This window comes from Pinus tabuliformis, chromosome 3_1, assembly GCF_031772625.1.
Source record: "Pinus tabuliformis cultivar Carrire ecotype Pingquan chromosome 3_1, CPIR1, whole genome shotgun sequence".
Lineage (NCBI taxonomy): Eukaryota > Viridiplantae > Streptophyta > Pinopsida > Pinales > Pinaceae > Pinus > Pinus tabuliformis.
Genome location: NC_142301.1, coordinates 739963318 through 739985316, shown reverse-complemented (window position 1 = coordinate 739985316; position 21999 = coordinate 739963318). Strand labels below are relative to the sequence as shown.

Sequence of the window (21999 nt, the reverse complement as noted above, 5' to 3'; positions counted from 1 at the left end):
TCCGTCTCACAAATGGTTTGCTGTCAAATTGCAGGAGAAAGAACCAAAAGTACTTACTCGTTTGCAGTTGAATTGCAGGAGAAAGTGTGAAGAATACTTTGCGTAGGTAAAAGAGGACATGATGCCTTTAATACTTATTTTGTCAGTGAATTCAAGGAGAGTGCGGATAGGGTATCAGATCATATCGTCTTTGTAGTTTACATGAGGTACTTTCATATGTGCAGTTGGCCGTTTTCATACATTTTCCATTTAGGTAAAACCGCTAACCCTGTAAAAGGTGCGGTTAATCTAGTGAATAAGTCTTGCTAAATTAAAGTAAATAATTATTTAGAGATAAGTTCCGCCAATTTGACTAAAAAGCAAGCTTCGCTGGAAGTTGCTTACCTGTGTGTTTGCGTTGTTTACTTGGGGGATTTGGTTTGTTGCAGGATGTACAAAAAAACGGAAGAACGACCGGTAGAGGTGAAATTCGTTGGAGTGGAGGAGCTTTATAGATGATTTTCCTTGATGCGTTTTATTTGTAAGAGTGTTTCATTGTCTTGGAGAGGTTAAACCTTTTTTAATACCATCCGGGCTCTGGTCCAGCAGGTTTCCGATCCCATTCTGGTTTTCGGGTTCAGATTCCGATTAATACGTGGATAAAAATTCCGATGATTCTGTTCCAGGGCTCTGGGTTCGAATGATTCCCATTCTAATTTAGATAAATACTCCGATGATTTTTATATCGAGGTTTCAGGTTATTGGTTATTTTGGTCATAGGTTAAAACTTTTTATTGATTATTTCGATTTCAAGGTGACGATTTATATAGCATTGCATGATTTTTGTCTTGTTTTGATTTATGGATAGAAATGAGCTTCTGGTTTGCAGCAGGTTATTAAGGGTCAGGGATCGATGATTCAAGGAATGTTGTTTCAACTTAACAGTTCTCCAATTTTTTCCCCTGGGTGGGTTTGCTTCTTTGTTTGGTTTTCTTATCATTCATATATAAACAGAATGATTCTAGCCATTGATTGTTTTTTCAATCTTTGCTTGCAGTCTTTGGAGAGATGAGAGAACATGCCGGAGAAGGGGAGACAATAAAGCATACGACCAAACTACCTGTCTCAACCAGGTGGATACGCCTTCCTTCATATTCTCTGTTTGTTATTCTAAAAAAAATAGTAAACCCTAGCTAACGCCAGAGGTTATATGGTTATTCTCTATATTGCCAGTTCTCTATTAAATTAGATGATGCTCAAAATTATTATTTAGAAATTTGTTTTCTGAAATTTCAGTAAATGAATTACATGACACTAGAAGCAGCGTTTCCTATAAGCAAAATGATTATAGATGGTTACACTCACATTGATGTTATTTACTACGTATGTCAAATTTCATGTTGCTCCTTATTTTTGGGGATTGTTTTCAAGAAGATTCCTTGATGTCATGTTTTGGATAACATGAGTTGGTGCTGCTCTGTGTCGAAGCATGCTTCTCTTGGATTATGTTATTAAGGTTTATCTTGGATTATGTTGTGCATTGGGAGAACTAGATTCCATTTGAACTTCCAAACATACTACTATTGTAAATTCATCTTTGCTCTAGGTATTTACTCATAGTTATAACTATTCATAGGGTTAAGAATGTGTTTTTTTCACAATTAAAACACGTATTTCTAAAGAGATTCCAGTTATGATTATCAATTGGATGGGGTATTATATCGTTCAAGTGTTTAAAAGTATCGTCAAAAGGATACCTATTATTTTTTTTGGGAAAGAAATTTTATTTAGAGAATTTTAGACTAGTTATCATATTAACAAGTATTATCCAATTGTAGGAATCATGAGATGAAATATGGATACCAAATGTTGTAATGCCTTTCCAAATTCGCTTCGATCTCATACTTTAATTTTGTATTTTTATGGCATAATGCCTTTCCAAATTCGCTTCGATCTCATACTTTAATTTTGTATTTTTATGGCATAATGCCTTTCCAAATTCGCTTCGATCTCATACTTTAATTTTGTATTTTTATGGCAAAGCATATGTGAATTTCACTAAATCATTTTAATATCATACTTTGCTAGCATATGTGAAGTTCTCTAAACCATTTTAATATAATACTTTGGTTTTGTGACTTCATTTGGAAACTAGAATAGAACATTTTCACAATAACTTGAGCATAGAGATTGTATTTTGGTCAAACGCATTCCCATGTAAAGGAAAATAGAAAAAATGCTAATAAAATTACATTACACTAGAATATCATTTCAAAATATTGCAAATGAGATCCACAAATATTGCTGAAGCTTGCATAGTGCATATTCTATATATTGATCATACCAATTCAATTGGAGATGGAAGTATTTTCCAATCACAAGAGAGTTGAAATTAGTGTTACTTGGGAGCGGGAGTGAAGGCGGGGAGCGGGAGCTGGAGCAACATTTTCAAAAGCTCCCAGTTTGGGACCGAATCCCGGAGCTTTATATATATATATATATATATATATATATATCTTTTATATTTCGATACATATATGTCAACAAAAACATATAGAATGATGAATTAGATATAAAAAAAGATAGATTGATCATTGAACCGTATAACATCAATCATCTAGAAGTTATAATCTTCATCAACCACGTCCACAAGTTAGTAACATACATTTTACAACATTTTGAGTCTCGTGAATCATGATTCATCAATCTTAAAATTTCAACTTCAAGCTTTCAAAATTGAAATTCAATATATAACATTTATCATCATTGATCACCAAAGTTGTACTTGTAAGCTAAGTTTAACCATTACAAGAAATAATATCTAACATGAAATGAAATGTTATAAAATGAATTATGAAATGAAATGAAACAACTTTCACGAAGCATCATATTTATAATTCAGAATCATTACCAATGAGTTATAATTGCCAACTTCAAACTTCAAACTTAAATTGTCACAGTCATATATTGTTTACAAAAAATATCATTATGATATGAAAGAGTCAAGACTCAACAGTTATGAAAACTAATAGAAACTATAAAAGACAAGTAAACTGTAAATCTATTATCTACTACTACATGTGGTCCTTGCCATGAGAAGTGTCTAATGTATGAGCAGGTCGTGGTGGTCTTCTAAGAGTCTCCCGCATAGACCGACGACTAGAACTAGAAGGCACATGCCCATCCACATGAGGGTGTAGATGGAGGTGGCGACAACAAAGGAACAAGACTCGGAACTTGAGCACTGCTACTGGATGGTGGAGGTGGCATGGTGGTTGCTTCATCTTCCTCTCTTATAAGTTCCTCTTCTAGTTCTTCAAGATGTATAGTGCCATCCTCCAAATTATCATCCTCTGGGTGGTTGTCCCAAATTTTATATGTTGGATCCTCATAAGCTCGATTACAGTAATGACTCAACAACTTCAAGTTGTAGTGCACATAAACCAAGCTTTTTGCCTGGTTTTCATTGAGTCTGTTTCTTTTCACATTATGTATGAAGTTGTAGGTGCTCCAACACCTCTCTGCAGAAGAAGTATTTACAACCTGTGAGAGAACTTTTTTTTTCCAATTTTGAAAAAAGTTCATGGCTGCCATATGATTCCCACCATGTGAGAGCATGAAATCTGTCTCCATCTTCCATTGCATGAAAGGTACCAAACAAACCAGTCCAACTGAAGTATCTGCCTATTTCAATATCCACACTAGCGCATTCCTCCCTGTCAGGTATCACCTTTTCCAATGCTTCCAAATATCCTTTAGATACCTCTTCATCTATATGGGGTTTGGTCTTAACCCCACCACCTGGTGCAGGTTGGCCCAACCAAGATGTAGAGTAGTATCTTGGCGCAATGATATATGCCAAGCAATGTAGTGGAACATTAAGTTTATCCCACCGTACACACACACAATCGCGAATTAGTTTGTACAAGTTGGGATCATTGTTATGAACAATATCTTTTATTTGACCTAACATGGAATCCATTTGCTCATACACCTCGCCAATCACTGGTTTATCTGTATATGCAAACCGAATCATGTGATAAATGGGCTTGGTGAAATCCAATACTTGCCTCACACGTGCCCAAAACATACCATCAAGAGCAACATCCTTCACCAATTCAAAACCTTGCCCGTCAGTTGCATTTGTAGCCCTTTCCTTTAATACCTGCCAGTGTGGACTTGATATCGTGCTAGCCAATGACTCTCTTACCTTCAAAAGGCACCTGAAGGTGAGGTAATAGCTACCAAATCTAGTCCTCGCAATCTTCAACAACTCCAATCTTAGTGACTGTGGAAAAGGCCATGGGTATTGCTATGATTTGTAATAAATTTTATCATTTGTTTGCCTTTCTTGTACAAATCACCAATCCATTTGTAATGTTCGTTTTTGTTCTTAACAATATCATGCATCAAAAGGTTCATTGTGTGAACCAAACACCTAGACCAAAATATGTTAGGGTATTTATCCTCAATAATTGCTCTCGCTGCCTTATAATTAGGAGCATTATCAGCGATGACTTGGATGACATTGTATGGCCCAATACGGTCAATTGTTTCAAGTAATGGTTCTGCAATGTTGATGGCGGTCTTGAACTTGTCTGAGTAATCATATGCTGAAAGAAAGATGGCACCACTAACAGACACAGCAAGAACACTTATCAATGGCTTGCCTTTTACATTTTTCCATCCATCAGATACAATGGACACCCCATGGTCCGTCCAAGAACTTGTCATTATATTCAAAGAATGTGATATTTTTGCTTTTTCATGATCTAAGTCCAACAGTTCTTGCCTTGTTATACCTAGGGCTCTTGTATCCTTTAGGGGCATCATTTATGGCAAAAACCATTTCGTGCCAATAAGGTGAGCGAAGAACATTGAATGGTATCCCACATGCATAGAGAAACTTGTAAACTTTTGAATCCACATCATCCCTACACCCTTCATCAAGGAAACTTGATATAGTTCTACGCCTTAAACCTGGTGACCCTGTGCCTCCATATCCACTACGTTGGGAGGATGCTGAAGGAGTTCTCTGTGCATGTGATTGTGAGCTCGGTTCAAAGAAACCCTTAGATTTTTTAGATTTGCATTGGGCTTCCTCCTCTTCCCTTGTGTATTTGGCTCTATCTGTTGTTGACACACATGTACAAGTTTTGATTCCTATTTGTTTATCTCCATCCCATGGCATTTTCCCGCAGAGGTGTTTTCTGGCACGGGTGCATGAACCTGTGTAATTATTGTTGCAATGGGGGCAATGAAATTTAGTGGTTTTACCCGCTTTCCCTGCTTCAGGCCTGTTAACATATTTCCACAATGGGGTTTGGTCTTGTTTAGTTTTTTGAGCCGACTCATGTTCACTCTCCTCCAGCTCCTCCTCACCGGGGTTTTCATAAAATCCACTATGTCCCCCTTCTTCATGCCTTTCTTCATTTTTAAACCTCATTTTTCTACTCAACCTCATTTTTCTACTCTCCAGCACCATAATAACCAAAAAAGGAACCAAGAAGAAGAAAATGCCAAGAAATATAACCATGATGTTTGAAATTTGAAGTTTTGAATCTGTAAAATTAAAAAAAATGGAATGGGAATGGGAATGGCAAATAGAGAAAAATTTATTTATTTATTTAGAAATTAGGAATAATTTAATAAACATTAAAAAAAAATTGCTAGACTTTCTATTCAATATTTTAGAGCGATGAGCCTACCTCAAATGCATCCAATTTCCCCTTGCTCCTTGCTCTCTCTCAGCCTCACTCTCTCCTTGCTCCTTAGTTCTCACTCTCACCCTCTCAATCTCTCTCTCTCTCAATCTCAATTAAGCTCTAACTCTCACAATGATAATGAAACCTTCTTACCCTCCCTCCCTCAAATTTATAACAAAAAACGATTTTGTTGTTTGTTTGTTTTTGTTTTTTGTCTTCTTTTTGTTATTGTTGTTGTTGCCTTTTTTCTTTCTTTTTTTTTTTTAATTTGTTCGTCTTTGTTTAATTTATTTGTTGTTTGTTTATTGTTTTCTTTGTTTTGTTTTTTGTTTTGTTGTTGTTGTGTTTCTAAATTTTTTTTGTTTTTAATGTTTTTGTTTCTTTGTTTGTGTAGTTGGCCTGCGACATTCGCTCCCGCTCGTTGTTTTAGTCGCTCCGGGAGCGAATTCTTTTTATAACCCAGGAGCGGTCAGGGTTATAAAATTTGCTCCCGAAGCGACGGGAGCAATGCTCCCTTATTAGCTCCCCAAAATGGCAGGGAATGCACTCCCGAAATCGATCCCTCTCGGGAGCGATTTTGAGAGTGCTCTCCCTCCCTCAATTTATAACAAAAAACGATTTTGTTTGTTTGTTTTTGTCTTTGATTTTGTTTTTTGTCTTCTTTTTGTTATTGTTGTTGTTGTCTTTTTTCTTTCTTTGTTTTTTAATTTGTTCGTCTTTGTTTAATTTATTTGTTGTTTGTTTATTGTTTTCTTTGTTTTGTTTTTTGTTTTGTTGTTGTTGTGTTTTTTAAATTTATTTTGTTTTTAATATTTTTGTTTCTTTGTTTGTGTAGTTGGCTTGCGACATTCGCTCCCGCCCATCGTTTTAGTCGCTCCGGGAGCAAATTTTTTTTTATGACCCAGGAGCGGTTAGGGTTATAAAATTCGCTCTCGAAGCGACGGGAGCAATGCTCCCTTATTATTTCCCCAAAATGGCAGGGAATGCGCTCCCGAAATCGATCCCTCTCGGGAGCGATTTCGAGAGTGCGCTCCTGACTCATTCCCGCCCAGAGCATGGATTGGGAGCGGGATCGAGGGGGTGGGTGCTCCCCCGCAACACTGGTTGAAATTTATAGCTTCAATTACGATGTAACTTCAAATTCTTGCATAGGTGTTTTTCTTGGAATCATGTGCATAGCCATAACAAATACATTTTCTTTTGTAATAAATGATCTCGTTACTCTCCAATCCATGGAAATTATGCAATATTAGTTTGTTTTTCTACGAGGTCTCCAAATCTATCTAGAGTATGGCTCCCTTTTTCCAGCTCTATGGATTGTTTCTAAAGGAGGATGAGTTGTGATGGAAAAGGATGTGTGTTAAATTATGGTATGTTATATGCTTAGAGCAGTTTACTTCTTTTCTTCTAATTAGCCATAGATTAGCAATCACATATACATTAAGTAAAGTGCAGATAGAACATTAAACGATCAACAAAAAACAAGCCAAGACAAGAGGCACAAGATGTGGCGGCTAGCCAAGGACAAACCCCATTGCAGGGAAACCCTTTGATCAAATCTTCTTTTATCTTCAATAGTTCAGTAGAGAGAAATAGTACAAAAGCAGAATTTTATAATTTTATATCAGCCGCAACAAACCCTAGATCAACAAAGTCAAACTTGGTCAAACGAGTTGAAATTGATCTCCAATATGCTTGGTCAATTTCCGCTAAACTAGCCCTCGAACAACTTGAAGAAATAGCCCTTGAACAGCCCTAAAAGCACAGTCAAATTGTTGTTGACCAAAGTCAACTTGTTGCCCAAAACTAGGGCAATCAACGCTTGTCAAACTTGTGGACAGATTGCCTCGACTTTCGTGCCAAAATATGCGGCCTACTTAGGAGAGGCAACCACACAAAAACTGCACCCTTGATGAGTCAATGCTTCGTTAATGCAAGTCAAAGAGACCTTCAGCAGCTTTTGTGTCCTTGTTTCAGTGTCCTCCTTGCCCTAATGCCTCCTCCTCCTTCTCACGTGTGAATTGCTCCTTGTATAACCTAAAGCTAAGGAGAGAGAGAGAATACTGAGTGAGATGAGATGATGAGAAAATGAATCAACCTCTCTTGTATTTATATGATTAACTGGGCATGTGTGCCATACATTTAACTATTGGCCGACCTTGACAATTTGTCAAGTAAATACAAATAAATTCATATCTCCATAAATACTTGTTGGAATTAGATGATCTTTAGATCAATCCTACACCTCTCGACAAGAGGAATCTAGGAAAAATATCAGTTTCCATAAATGAGGTGACCCACATGGAGTTTGGCCCTAGTTGCCAATTTTAATAGTCCCTCTCAACTAACTCCATCGGCAATTTGTTTGACCATCGCTACTATCCCAGCCATCAAATGCACTGCCTTGCACTGCTTGGCCCTGCTTTGCTCCGCTATGCTCGAACTATGAAAATAAGAAACGGTTGAGGATGTATCATACCATCCTCCACTGACCCGAAGTTAGTCTCTGAGTGTGTCATACCACTCTCATTGATCCCAGATCAGTATCATTGATCCCAAATCAATGGAGGTCATCCTAACATAGGGAATATGGTAGATACAACGATGTGTCCATTGATAGTACTACTAATGGTCCCTAACCCCATTTCCCTACTCATTGATCAAATGAGAGGTACTTCCCATGAGTCCCAGACTACATGGGTAGGATGCCTCGATAGGAGAACAAATCATCCTGTCCAGAGGAGAACAAATCATCCTGTCGAATAGTTGCCACATGAGAACTAATCATCGTAGTCCACAGGAGAACTAATCATCATGTTTCGTAGTCGCCATGGGGTGTCAGAGGGGAAGGTTGAACCTTTCACCCTGTACATAGTGCACTACTAGGGGATGGTGAGTCACCCTGTGGTAGCATGTCGCTCCAAGAAGTACCCCGCACCCCCCTAGACCTCCCAGAGCTCAATACATCATACTCGACCCTCATAAGAGGTTCTCTGAATGACACGAAGTCGTTCTCGGAAAGTCAAGAATTTGACCCTTCACACGGGCTTCGTCAAAATGTCAGCGACTTGTTCATATGTACCGATATGTTGGAGCCTTATTGCTCTTCGATGCACCATATCTCGAATATAGTGGTACTTGATATCGATATGCTTGGAGCAATCATGAAATACAGGATTCTCTGATAAACGAATCCCACTCTAGTTGTCACACAGGATCACGGTGGTATCTAATGTAAATCCAAACATCTCATTGAAGAGCTTTCACAACCAGACCGCCTCACAGGAGGCCATAGTAGCAGTAATGTACTCTGCCTTGGTGTTGCTCAAAGCCACCGAATTCTGCTTCCTGCTCATCTAGGATATCGAGGCAGATCCCAAAGAGAAACAACACCCGAAAGTGCTCTTTCGGTCCATCACACTACTTGCCCATTCAGCATTGGTATATCCAAGTAGTCTCACATCTCCAGCAATGTATCTCAACCCATGAATGATTGTGCCACGAAGATATATCAACAGATTCTTGGCATCAATCCAATGTATGTGGTGAGGCTCAACCATATGTTCACTGCAAAGCATATATCTGGACGGGAGTTCACCAAGAACGTCAATGCTCCGACGAGTTGACCATACTCGGTAGCATTTCATAAAATAGGTCAGGCAGCACTACTACTTAACTTCTTGAAGTCAAGCTCCATCGGGGTAGTCATGGGCTTGCAGTGCACCATACCGAATCTCTCCAATATTTTCACCACGTATTTTCCTTGAGATAGGAAAATCTCCCCTAGTTTCTGCCAGACTTCGAGTCCTAGGAAATAGTGCATCAGTCCTAGGTCTTTCATCTCGAACTCGAAAGCTAACTCCCTCTTACTTTTGAGAATGAGAGGGTTTGCCTCTGTTAGAAAGAGGTTGTCAACATACAACACTTGTATGAGAGGTTTGTCATCTTCAACCATAAAGTAAAGGTTAGGGTGGACTTCACTCCTAGTGAATCCCAACTTCATCAGGTAGCTATCGATCCTCTCATACCACGCTCGGGGTGCCTGCTTTAGCCCATAGAGGGCTTTCTTCAATCTGCACACGTGAGATTTTCGATCATGAATCTCAAATCCTTCGGGTTGCTCCACATAGACCTCCTCTTTGATCGAACCATGCAAGAACGCGGTCTTGACATCCATCTGATGTAGGTTCCATCCTTGCGAAGCAGCAAGGGCTATGATCGAGCGAATGGTGGTATATCGGGCAACAGGTACAAATATCTCGTCATAGTCTATACATTCCTTATGAGAGAAGCCACGAGCGCCAAAAAAAGCCTTATAGTTTTCCGCACTTCCATGAACTGCATGCTTTATCTTGTAAAGCCATTTTGAAGTGACAACTGCTCTATCCTGGGGTTTGGTGACCACATCCCAGACATTGTTTTTCATGGACTCATATTCCTCAGTCATACCATCCTTCCATACTTGATGCTTGACAACTTCTGTGAATGATGAAGTCTTATTTTGAATGATCACGCTCATGATGATCAAGTATCCCTGATACCTGGTCGACTTCTTACTTTCCTGGAAGGTTCCCCTCGGTGCAACATGCCCTTCATCATCATCAAGTGTCCCCCCTTAGCCATGAAGCCCTCTTCCTAGAAGAGGAAGGCTCTTGCGGAGGGGGATCAATAGGATCCATAGGTTCTTCCACATTGTGCATCGTCTCATCTTCTTTTTCCTTTGGTTCCTTGGTGTCAGCTTCTTTAGATCCCTTTTGGGTAGGAAGATTGTCAACTTTGCTAAGAGCCATATATTCGTCAAAGGTGACGTCATGGCTAATCTCGATTTCCCTTTGACCAGCCACATAGATTCTATAGCCCTTAGTGTTTTCGCTATAGCCCACGAAGATTCCTTTCTTTTCAGATGCACCCAATTTATTCCTCTTCTCCTTCAGCACATGAAAATATATCGGACTTCCAAAAATTCTAAAATGAGATACGTCAGGTTTCTTGCCAATGAACATCTCTTTGGGAGTCTTGGAACCCAATGCTTGATGAGGGCAATGGTTTTGCACATATACAGCGGTATTTGTAGCCTTGGCGCATAGAAACTTCGAAAGTGTTTGATCATGAAGCATAGCACGGACAACTTCCACAATCGTACGATTCTTCCTGTCGGCCACACCATTTTGCTCAGGAGTATATGGTGTGGTAGTCCCCCTCTTAATGCCAGCTTCTTTACAAAAGTCATGGAACTCATTGGATTCATACTCAGTGCCATTATCAGTCCTTAAGATCTTGATTTTCTTTTCAGTTTGATTCTCGATCAAGGCTTTGAAGTGACGAAACCAAGTGAATAGTTCATCCTTCTTTTTCAAGAAGCATATCCAAGCCTTCCGAGAATAGTCATCTGTAAAAGTGAGGTAACATAAATATCCTCCCAAGGAGTTCACAAGCATCATACCAGATATGTTTGAGTGAACCAACTGCAATATATTGGAGGTCTTGCTTAGGATTGAGGGGAATGGTCCCCTTTTGAGCTTTCCTTCGGCACATCCCTGATTCCCCTTTTGAGCTTTCCTTTGGCACATCCCGGACATACACCTTCTTGCTCTACTTGGAACTCGGGCATCCCTGTCACCATTTGTCTTGCATTGTGTAGAGCTTTATAATGAAGGTGAGTAAACCTCCGATGCCATAGTTCAGACTGAAGTGATGTGTCACAAGACATGACACCCAACGAACTTCCTCCGACCTGATATAATGAATCAACTCGAAACCCAAGAGTGAACGCTTCTTTAATTTTTTTTTCCATACAGGTACCTTGCCATCGATGAAGGTTACCTTGTAGCCTTTGTCTTCCATTGCCGAAACAGACACCAAGTTCTTTTTGAGATTAGGTACATATAGGACTTCTTGCAAATGGATTGTATTACCCTGATTCAATTGATGAGTGACATTCCCTATACCTTTCACGGGATATTTAGCGTTGTCCCCAAGAACAATTTCTAGGTTGGTCTCCTTCTCTATCAGATTAGAGAGAGCTTCTTCGAAACCAGTGAAGTGCCTTGAGGAACCACTATCAATAAGCCAATTTCCCAGCGTGTCTGGGGGAGTAGTAGTAGAGAGGGTGGTAGGCAATATTCATCTTGCTTATTGTTAACAACGTTAGATTCATACCTGGAGTTTTTTGCCTTCTTGAAGGGTTTTCCTCTACCTTGATTTCTTACATTTCTTTTATCTTTGCCATTGGACCTGCCATTCCTTTGATTGCCTTGAGAGTGATTTTGGTCATCGTTCATGGTGTGAGTCCCTTTTATCAACGCACTCCCTTGCATAGTGGCCCATTTTATCGCAGTTGTAACATCGTCCTTTTCTTCCACCTTTTGGTCCAACCTTTCCTTTGGATTTAGCCCCAGAATTGTTTCGTCTTTTAGCATGAGAAGAAAAGGCAGAGGGATGGCCATTAAGTGTGGGCATTTCTTGCTCTTCCATCCTTGTCTCTTCTTGAATACATCTAGCCATCAATTCCTCAAATCCTGGGATGACATTATTGTTGAGAAGAGTAGTCCTGAATATATACCATTCAGGTGGCAGTCCTCCAAGAGTTGTGATAGTCATTTCCCTGTCAGGAACTACTTCCCCAATAGATAGGAGATCATTCTTGATCTCGGCGATCCTTAAGAAATATGTTCGCATACTCTCATCTTTGCCCTTCTTAATTTCCTTCAGCTTATTTCTAAGGAACAGAACTTGATTTGCATCATTAACTTTAAATAAACTCACCAGTCTATTGTAGATTTCCTTGGAGGTTGTCAGCGTGGAAACATAGGCCACTAGGCGCTTGTCGATAGAGTCCCGGATGATCTTCCTTGCTTTGACTTCTCCCTTGGACCACTTGCTTTTGGCAACAGCAGATGCATTTGATGAAGGCGCAACAACATTGCCTCTCACATGGTCCAACACTTCTTGATTTTCTAAAGTTAGATCGAGAGACATCTTCCATCCGTGATAGTCAGACTTCTCATGGAGCTTTCTTCGGCGGGGAAGAATGTTGAGGACCCCATGAAGCTTTAGGATAGCCTTGCCAACCTTCTCTTCAGTGATTGTTCTTGCTCTTGCTCTTGCTTGGGCTTTTTTTTCACTTCAGCTCCAATACCATGTTAAATTATGGTATGTTCTATGCTGTAGAGAAGTTTACTTCTTTTCTTCTTATTAGCCACAGATTAGCAATCACATATACATTAAGTGTAGATAGAACATTAAATGATCAACAGAAAACAAGCCTAGACAAGACACAAGATGTGGCGGCTAGCCAGGGACAAACCCCAATGCGGCAAATCTTCTTTTATCATCAATAGTTCAGCAAAGAGAAATAGTACAAAATCAGAATTTTGTAATTTTATATCAACAGTAGCAAACCCTAGATCAACAAAGTCAAACTTGGTCAAACGAGTTGAAATTGACCTCCAATATGCTTGGTCAATTTCTAGTCAACTAGCCCTTGAACAGCTTGAAGAAATAGCCCTTGAACAACCCCAAAAACACAATCAAACTGATATTGACTGAAGTCAACATGTTGCCCAAAACTAGTGCAGTGAACGTGTTTGGTCCCTATAATACTAGTGATTACCCCATTACTATTGCAGTTGTATCCCTTATTAATATTGTTGTGCCCTTATTGTCCCCATATTGTTATTACTGTGCCCCATAAAATCCCTCTATTGTTATTTTTGTGGCTTTATATTATTATTGTTAGGTCCGGTGGGTTATATTGTGACTCCTTGGACTCCTATATATAGAAAGGAAGTTTTGTAATTTGAATCATCGAAGAATTGTTCATTTGTGTAATGTAAAGGAGGTTGCCCCTTCGAAGAGGCTGAATTCTAAAGTGTTCAACTATCTTTTCTATATTTTTGTGCGTTGGTTTCATAACATTAGGTATTAGAGCTTTGGATTCTAGGGTTTTGCTGCTCCAAATAGGTCATCGTGGCATTTTCGCTATAATTTTTCTGCGACGTTTCAAAATCTAAAAAAACCCATTTGAGACGAAATCGCGTTGAACCTCGGGTTCAAATTTCAAAGCTTTTCGCACTATATTTGCGGAGATATAATCTGAGGAAGTTGGTCTTTTTGTAGACTCCTGAATTACATTCCAAATAGGTGACCTGGGGAAAATAGTCATAACTTTCTCTCTGTGCATCAGATTGAAATTTCATAAGAAGGTACAGAAAGAGGATGGATTGTAGTTTCTTGTATATATTTTCAGAGCCAATGGTCGAAACAATTACTCGTGGCACATCATACAAGTTCGCTCTACTGAACTAGTCTATAATCAGGTCATTGTTGGAGATTTGGCATAACTCTTCCCTAGAGAATCCAATTTGGATCAGACTGGTGGCATTGGAAAGAGGACGCGGAGGGCTACTGCGGGTCGCAATTTCAGAACTAGATGATCTAAAATGCTGGTCAAACCTCCGGATGGATTGCCTCGATTTTTGTGCCAAAATATGCGCCTTCTTAGGAGAGGCAGCCACACCAAAACTGCACCCTTGATGAATCAACCCTTGGTCAACGCAAGTCAAAGAGACCTTCAGTAGGTTTTGTGTCCTCTTTTTAGTGTCCTCCTTGCCCTAATACCTCGTCCCCCTTCCCACGGGTGAGCTACTCCTTGTATAACCCAAAACTAAGGAGAGAGGGAGAAGAATGAGTGAGATGAGATGATGAGAAAATGAGTCAACCTCTCTTGTATTTATATGATTCACTGGGCATGTGTGCCACACATTTAACTGTTGGCCGACCTTGACAATTTGGCAAGTAAATACAAATAAATTTATATCTCCATAAATACTTGTTGGAATTAGATGATCTTTAGATCAATCCTACACTTCTCGACGAGAGGAATCTAGGAAAAATATCAGCTGCCATAAATGAGGTGACCCACATGGAGTTTGGCCCTAGTTGCCAATTTTAACACTCTCTCTCAATTAGGGAGAACTCCATTTGCAATCCGTTTGACCATCACTGCTATCCCAGCCATCAAATGCACTGCCCTGCACTGCTTGGCCCTGCGTTGATCTTCTATGCTCGAACTATGAAAAATAAGAAATGGTTGAGGATGTATCATACCATCCTTCACTGACCCGAAGTTAGTCTCCGAGTGTGTCATACCACTCTCACTGATCCCAGATCAGTATCATTGATCCCAAATCAATGGAGGTCATCCTAACATAGGGAATACGGTAGATACAATGATGCGCCCATCGATAGTACTACTAATGGTCCCTAACCCCATTTCCCTACTCATTGATCAGATGAGAGGTACTTCCCATGAGTCCCAGACTGCATTGGTTGAATGCCTCGACAGGAGAACTAACCATCCTGTCCACAGGAGAATGAATCATCCTATTGAATAGTCGCCACAAGAGAACTAATCATCCTGTTCCACAGTCGTCACAGGGCGTCAGAGGGGAAGGTTGAACCTTTCACGTTGTACATAGTGCATTACCAGGGGATGGTGAGTCGCCCTGTGGTAGCATGTCGCTCCAAGAAGTACCCCGCACCCCCTGGAGCTCCCAGAGCTCAATACATCATACTTGACTCTCATAAGAGGTTCTCTGAACGACACCAAGTCGTTCTCGGAAAGTCAAGAATTTGACCTTTCCCAGGGGCTTCGTCAAAACTCTAGTGAACTATAGCAACTAATCAACATTCTAGGGTAAGGGAAATTGAAATGCACAAGAGGGACCTAGGCTATTAGGATTGGGTTGAAACCCAAGATCTTCAGCTCTCTGAGCTAACTCAATGATGGATCAAGATAAAACTTCTCATTATCATTCCAGAAATGTCAAATACATCAGCAAAATAACAGTCATAAGTGGTTCATCTCAATGACCTCTTTTCTGCAATAAAACTTCAAATCCTAATGAGTTGCTTAGCATGTTTATTTATCCAAAAGGGGAGCTAGCAATAACTCCCTAGAAAATAGGGATGTTTGTCTCCCTAACTTGAGAATAGGTGCATCTAGATCTCTCTTGAACTGCATAGGCTTCGCTGCCATTGACCTCGAGTTGATGAGAGATGGAGTGGTGATGTTTTGCTATAAGGAGGTGGACAACCTCCTAAAATCTCTCTTTGTTGTTTACTTCGAGCTCTTGCATTCAAATTATCTCAAAATTGCTCCAATTCCTGCATTTAACACACATTTGGCCACATGACATAGAAAAACATCTTTTTCTCCTTACACTAAGCATAATATAACAAAATTTGTAGATAAATGTGAGAAAAAGGTATTTTATTAAGTTGGAGGATGGCATTGTGACCATCATGATATAACTATTGATGAGCATCATCATCACCCCCCTACTGAAACTGTTGCTCATCCTCTGAGCAACTCAGTCATCTATGTCCATGTCTTTCATGGCCCTGGTGGCCTCTCAAACATCCCAAGGTTCTGGAGATGGTGTGCCCTCTCGAGGATAGAAGCTTGCATCCTTCTCTATGTCTCTCCACTGCCTCCATTTCTCTTCTTCATTCCTTCCTAATTGTAAACCCAACAACAAAGGTGGATTGAACTTGAGTCCAATCCAATTGACCTTTAATCCTTGCATAACCCTTTGTACAGGGGTGTTCTTTCCAATGCATTCCTCTACCTTTCAAGAGAGTGATACTCCTTGATTTGGAGACTGTGTGTCAAGGCATTCCATCTTCTGTGACATGCTTGTTGGCTCTTTGTCCCTAATAGCTTGAGAGTCTCCTCAAAATGGGAGGTGGCTTGCTCTTGAGTGGCAATATATCTAGGCGATAGCTTAGTATCATTGGAGATGATGTTGTGAGTATTGATTACAACGATGGGACTTATCTGCTCTGCTCTGATATAGAGGGTTCTTTTTCTTCCTTTGTCATTACTTTCTTCACCTCCTCAGCTCTGGCCTCCTCATGAGTCATCCAAGATGCAAGGGCCATCAGCTGCAGGTCTCCCAACTTTGCATTAGGATCCCAAACATTCATATCAATTAAGGTGAGGTTGTGCAGGTAGAACTCAGCTAATTTGGCTTTGTCTTCTATGCTACTTTGGTCACACAACTCAATGAACTATTTGTAATCTTGAAATGGCATGGATCCATGTTGTGCTAATGTCTTGATTTGGAACTGCATCCATTGTTCTTTGAGGAAGAGTGCATAAGACTTGGATGGAAGTCTGCATTGTAGTGCCTCCATGGAGAGGCTTGCCATTGTGGCCAATTGGGTTTCCTTCTCTTGTAATTTTTTCCTCAACCATATATTTTCTGCCTGCAGTCGTTCTCTCATTGTGGACTCCTTTTCCCTTAACTCACTTAACTCCTTGCCCATTTTGAGGACCTTCTCTTCCATGAGGCCCACATCTTCCACCTTCTTGGATTTAGCAATCTGCATCCATCTGTGGGTCCTTCCTCTTTCTGCTTCAAGTTCAAAGAAAAGTGGGACTGCAAATTTTTATGGGATCACTCTGAAGGAGCTCAAACTACGTTGTGGACTAGGCTCTTGTAGCTCTGGGAAATCCTTTTCAAATGTTCTTGGGGAAGCTGCCCCCTCCTATAATTGTCGTGCTGCCTTTTTCCCTCATGCTGCTCCTTCTGATCTTCCTGTACCATTTCATGTTCTTCTTGTTCAATGCTTTGTTTTTCCTGTAGCTTCCCTTTACCTTTTTGTTGGAGTGTGGTAGGAGCCTTGGGTTGTTTAGAGGAGGTTGATCTAGTGGTAGGCTCCTTACATATGTTATGGGAGTCTTTGATATGATTGCAGGAAAGATGACCTGCTCAACTTTCCTTTCAGTGGGTCCTAGCTCCTCTTTTTTACTTGGGGATTCTTCAATTGTAATAGGGGCCTTTGTGGGAGTTTGAGGCCTCCCTTGTTTAATCCTCGTGCTTTTCCTGGTTTTGAAGTAGGGGAGTTTTCATTTGGCTTTTCGCTTTAGGTTTGATTGGTGTGCTCAAGGTAGCTAAGGTGGAAGCGACCTCTTTTTCAGTGGGCCCTAGAGACAAACTTGTTTGCTCTAGGGATACCTCTTCTTCTCTAGATGTAGTGTTTTTCATAGGGCTTGGTTCTTCTTGTTGCTCATCCTCTTCTTCTTCATCTTTCTCTTTCTCTACTTCTTCTTGCTCTGGTTCTTCCTTTGTTTTCTCTGCCTCTACCTCTTCTTTCTCTTCTTTCCCTTCTCTTCCTCTAGCACTAGAGGCTGGGATCTCACTTGGTGTGAGGGTTTGAGTGTTAATGAAGGCTTCTCTGTTCATATCCCTGAATTTGGACTAGAGGATAGGGATCCTTAGTTTATTCAAAGCATCTACCACTATCAGCTTCATGAGGCCATGGTGGCCTAAGTGTTGGTGCTTGCTCTCTCTCACCTTTTGGCTCATGTCCTTGATGGATTGTAAGAGGAAATAAGGTACATCGAGTCTCTGGGCTAGGGACAATTTTGCTTGAAACCTCATTTCATGGAGCATTCTGAAATGGTAGCCATACACTACACTTTGTCTTCCTAAACAAGAGACGCACTTGATGATATGGTACGCCACCTCATCTCAAGGATAGGGTAGGCTTTCCCTTCTGACTCCATTTTATCTGCAATAGGTTTCTCATCAGCAGTGAAGAAGTTATTTTTGGCAATGGCATTGCTGCTCTTGTCTTCTCTCCTTCATTGAATCCCTAGGGGAAGGGTTGTCACCTTGCTAATTAACTCACGACTGATGGAAATGGCTAATTCCCTTACCACAGTGGTGGCACTGACTCTTGTCTTAGATTTTAGGGCCATGGAAAATTCATATGTAATGTCGTCATCATATCCCTTCAGTAGCTCAAAGAAACCTAACAATTGATGCCTTCCGAAAATGTCCAATACGGGAGGGTGGAGATGAATTCTTTTAGTGTCTGTAGGCTCCCTTCTATTGAACCCCCCTCCCATATTTTCCTCTGTTTTCAACTAAGTGTAGGATGGTTGCTTCTTGTAATAACGTCGATGTGTAATTCAATGGGAACATAGGGTTGGAATCTCTAGTTGATGACAATTATGTATATTCCCTCTAATCAATAGCTAGAAAAATTCTTTCAATTCACAAAATGACTGCTATGACTTGTAGACATTAGGGTGCACCAACATGTAAATTATGGACATATGAATGCGAGGGGCCACTTACTTTTCAGCACATGGCCTTGGATAAGGATAATTGGTGACCAAATCGACCCTTGGAAGCGTTCTTTCACCCTTGAAGACTTCCTATCGCAATTTCTCGGGCTTCTTGTAGCATTTGCAGGGTTACTGTAGCTTCTTGTAGCCTCCTCCTCTAAAAATAACAGAGTAAGGTTAGACTCTCCTGGATGGCTCCCTAGGCTCATCCTTACCTTAACTGTTTTTGAAATTAGTATAGATGCAAGAGAATTTGAACCTCAATATGTTATATGCTATTTTTGCCCACGGCTCAGAGCATTATGATGACTTGGTAGAGGCACGAGTTTTCCTCTTTTGGACCATTGCCCCACCTGGAGTGATCATTCCTTCGTCCCTCGTAATCAACACCCACTCTTTGTTATATAATCTTGACTGATGTGACAATCCCATGTTACATGGTAACTCATAAATCACTTTTTAACTGGACACCTCCAACTTATAAAAATACCTTACCTCGACATTCATACATTTTTCATTATCTTACACAGGGAGGAGCTGAGAGGTTTCCATGCCTGTGCCTATCTCGTCTTTAATTGATGTAGGGGTGTGCATGCTGGGGTGTTGGTCCTTTTTATTCTTACTCAGGGAGTTGTCTTGCCGTCTTTTATGCTCCTGTGTATATTTTCTTTCCTCCTGTGCGTTTGACTATTGCTGTTGCTATGTGTGCAGGTCCCTTGTTGATATCCCAGGTGCTGCTGTTGCTGCTATAGAGACCTGCTTGGAGTGGCAGAGTGCCTCATGAGATGGTATCATCCCTTCAACTTGATGGGATGGAAAAAAACTAGGCCTCTGGCTTTTTTTGTAATGGTTGCATAGGCTATCACAGGAGAATCTTGTAGCAGCCTTTTTTTTTTCTTCCAAGGTCTTTTAACTTCAGGGGAGTGATGAGGAATAGTGTAGAGGCTGTGAAGGATGATGTTAGGGCCTTGATTGAGTAGTGTAGGGTTGTGGAAATGGAGGGAATGTTCTCTTTGTTTTTTTCAAGAAATTTTAAGGATGAGACAGAGTTTAGTGTTAGTTTTAAAAGATATTGACTTTTTTGTGAACATGAATGTTTGAAGGATGGATGGGTGGTGGATCAAGGTGGGATACCCTCATTTACCTTTGACCAGTTCATTATTGGTGGTTTTCTCAATCAGATCCCCTACATGTAGATTTTCGGGATCTTCCTGTAGTGCGACAAGATCTTCTTGTAGCAATTACGGTCTTCCTATAGTAGTCCAAAAAGGGCCCAAAATTGGATTTTTGAGACCAGCGATGTGAAGGTTCCGATACACGCTGATGAGATATTACAATAGGACGGTTTATAATGGAGTGATCAAGTCCACACCTTATATCGCAGTGGGGGATTCAATGTGACAAGCCTTCATACCTTGCGATGCGATATTAATTAGGGCGTGTTGCCATAACATGTTTCGGGTCCGCAGTACATATCGTCGCTGAATATTGGCGATATTGATTTCTCTGATGCATTGTGAACTTTTGAAGGGTTTACACAGTTTGTTCCTTCCTTTGATATTTCTCCTTAATTCCTTCGATATGGCTCTTGGGTTCTCTCTCTTGTGACTTCTTTTTGGGTCTTTCCTCGCTGCGTGTTCCTCTCTGCTCCTTTCGATATTTCATGCAATATCTCTGATATGGCTCCACTGATACTTTGCAATATTCCCTTGATATTTCATGTGATATCTCTGATATGGCTCCTCTGATGTTAACTCCTTTGATATTTCTCCGATATTTCATGTTAACTCCTCCATTAACACTGTTTATGCACCTCCGCCGATGTGTTCCTCTTTGCTTCTCGTGGCTTCCAATGACCTCTTCCGATGGCTTTCCTGATGGCTTTGCTCCTTGGCTTCTTGCTCCTATTTCTTATCATCATTTAGTATGCTAGAATATTGCCATATTGACATTAATGAGAATGTAGATTAACAATCTGCCCCTTTGTCATTGATGGCAATATTCTTCTTCTCTCCCCCTTTGACATCAGTGGCAAAGGAGTGCACAAGGACTCCCCTTGTCGAACTTCTCCCCATGTCATGCAACATCTTTATGAATCAACTTAAAGTGATTCTAAAGAAATAACCCCCATCTTTTGACGAAGATGTTAAAATGCTTCTCGAGGAAGGGTTTTTATGAAAATATCAGCGATCTGCTCCTTAGTATTGATATATTCCAAGATGATGTTTTGTTCAGCTACTTGTTCACGAAGGAAATGATACTTGATTGGTATATGTTTGGTCTTTGAGTGCATCACTGGATTTTTTTTGACGCTGATAGCACTTGTGTTATCACAATAGATGGTGATTGGTTGATTTGTACCTATGTTGACATCTTTCAGAGCTTCCTTCATCCAAAATATTTGGGTACAACAATCTACAACAACTATATACTCGGCTTCAACTGTAGATAGTGATATGGATGTTTGTTTTTTGCTGAGCCAAGATACTAGACAGTCTCCCAGGAAGAATGCATTTCCACTAGTACTTTTTCGGCCGTCGACACATCTGGCCCAATCAGCATCGGTGTATGCAGTCACAGTGAGAGTTGAGCTCTTAGGGTACTAAAGACCGAATCAAGAGTTCCTTTCAAGTATCTGAGAATTCTTTTTACAGCCAACAAATGGGATTGTTTAGGAGCTGATTGAAACCTTCCCACCATTCCTACTGCTTGCATAATGTCAGGTCTCCTCATTGTTAAGTATGGAAGGGCTCCAATTGTTGACCTGTAATGAGTTGCATCTACTGGGGGGGAGTCATCATCTTTGCTTACTTTGTAATCTTTGGTCATAGGTGTGCTCATGGGTGCACAATCTTCCATTCCATATCTTTTAAGCATGTCTTTAAGATATTTGGCTTGAGATATGAACATGCTTGCCGTGGTTTGAGATACTTGTAGTCCAAGGATGTAAGATAAGTCTCCTATCATCGACATCTCGAACTCTTTTGGCATATGTTGAGCAAAATCATGGCTCATCTCATTATTATTACTAGCAAAAATCAAATCATCAAGATAGACAAGTGTGACTAGTAACTTATCCTCATCCGTATTTATGTAGAGATTACTTCCTACCACCCCCTTCTTGAACCCTTGTTGTTGTAGATAGTGATCCAATCTTGCGTACCAAGCTCTAGG

At 40.3% G+C, this 21999-nt stretch overlaps 1 protein-coding gene across 6 annotated transcripts in view; it reads left to right on the top strand.

Annotated features, from left to right (window-relative positions):
* LOC149189472 (pentatricopeptide repeat-containing protein At3g26782, mitochondrial-like) overlaps positions 1–21999 on the top strand; it is a 92018-nt gene that overhangs the window by 727 nt on the left and 69292 nt on the right. The window contains exons 3-6 of one of the 6 annotated variants that reach the window (XM_089413225.1): positions 35–106; positions 429–520; positions 869–945; positions 1037–1095. In XM_089413225.1, coding sequence (XP_089269351.1) covers positions 35–90 — 56 coding nt within the window. In that variant the 3' untranslated portion in view covers positions 91–106; positions 429–520; positions 869–945; positions 1037–1095. Of the gene's footprint in view, positions 1–34; positions 207–428; positions 521–659; positions 737–868; positions 946–1036; positions 1113–21999 lie in introns of those variants that run through there. The other 5 variants (XM_089413223.1, XM_089413222.1, XM_089413224.1 and 2 more) reach the window with 5 other exon arrangements.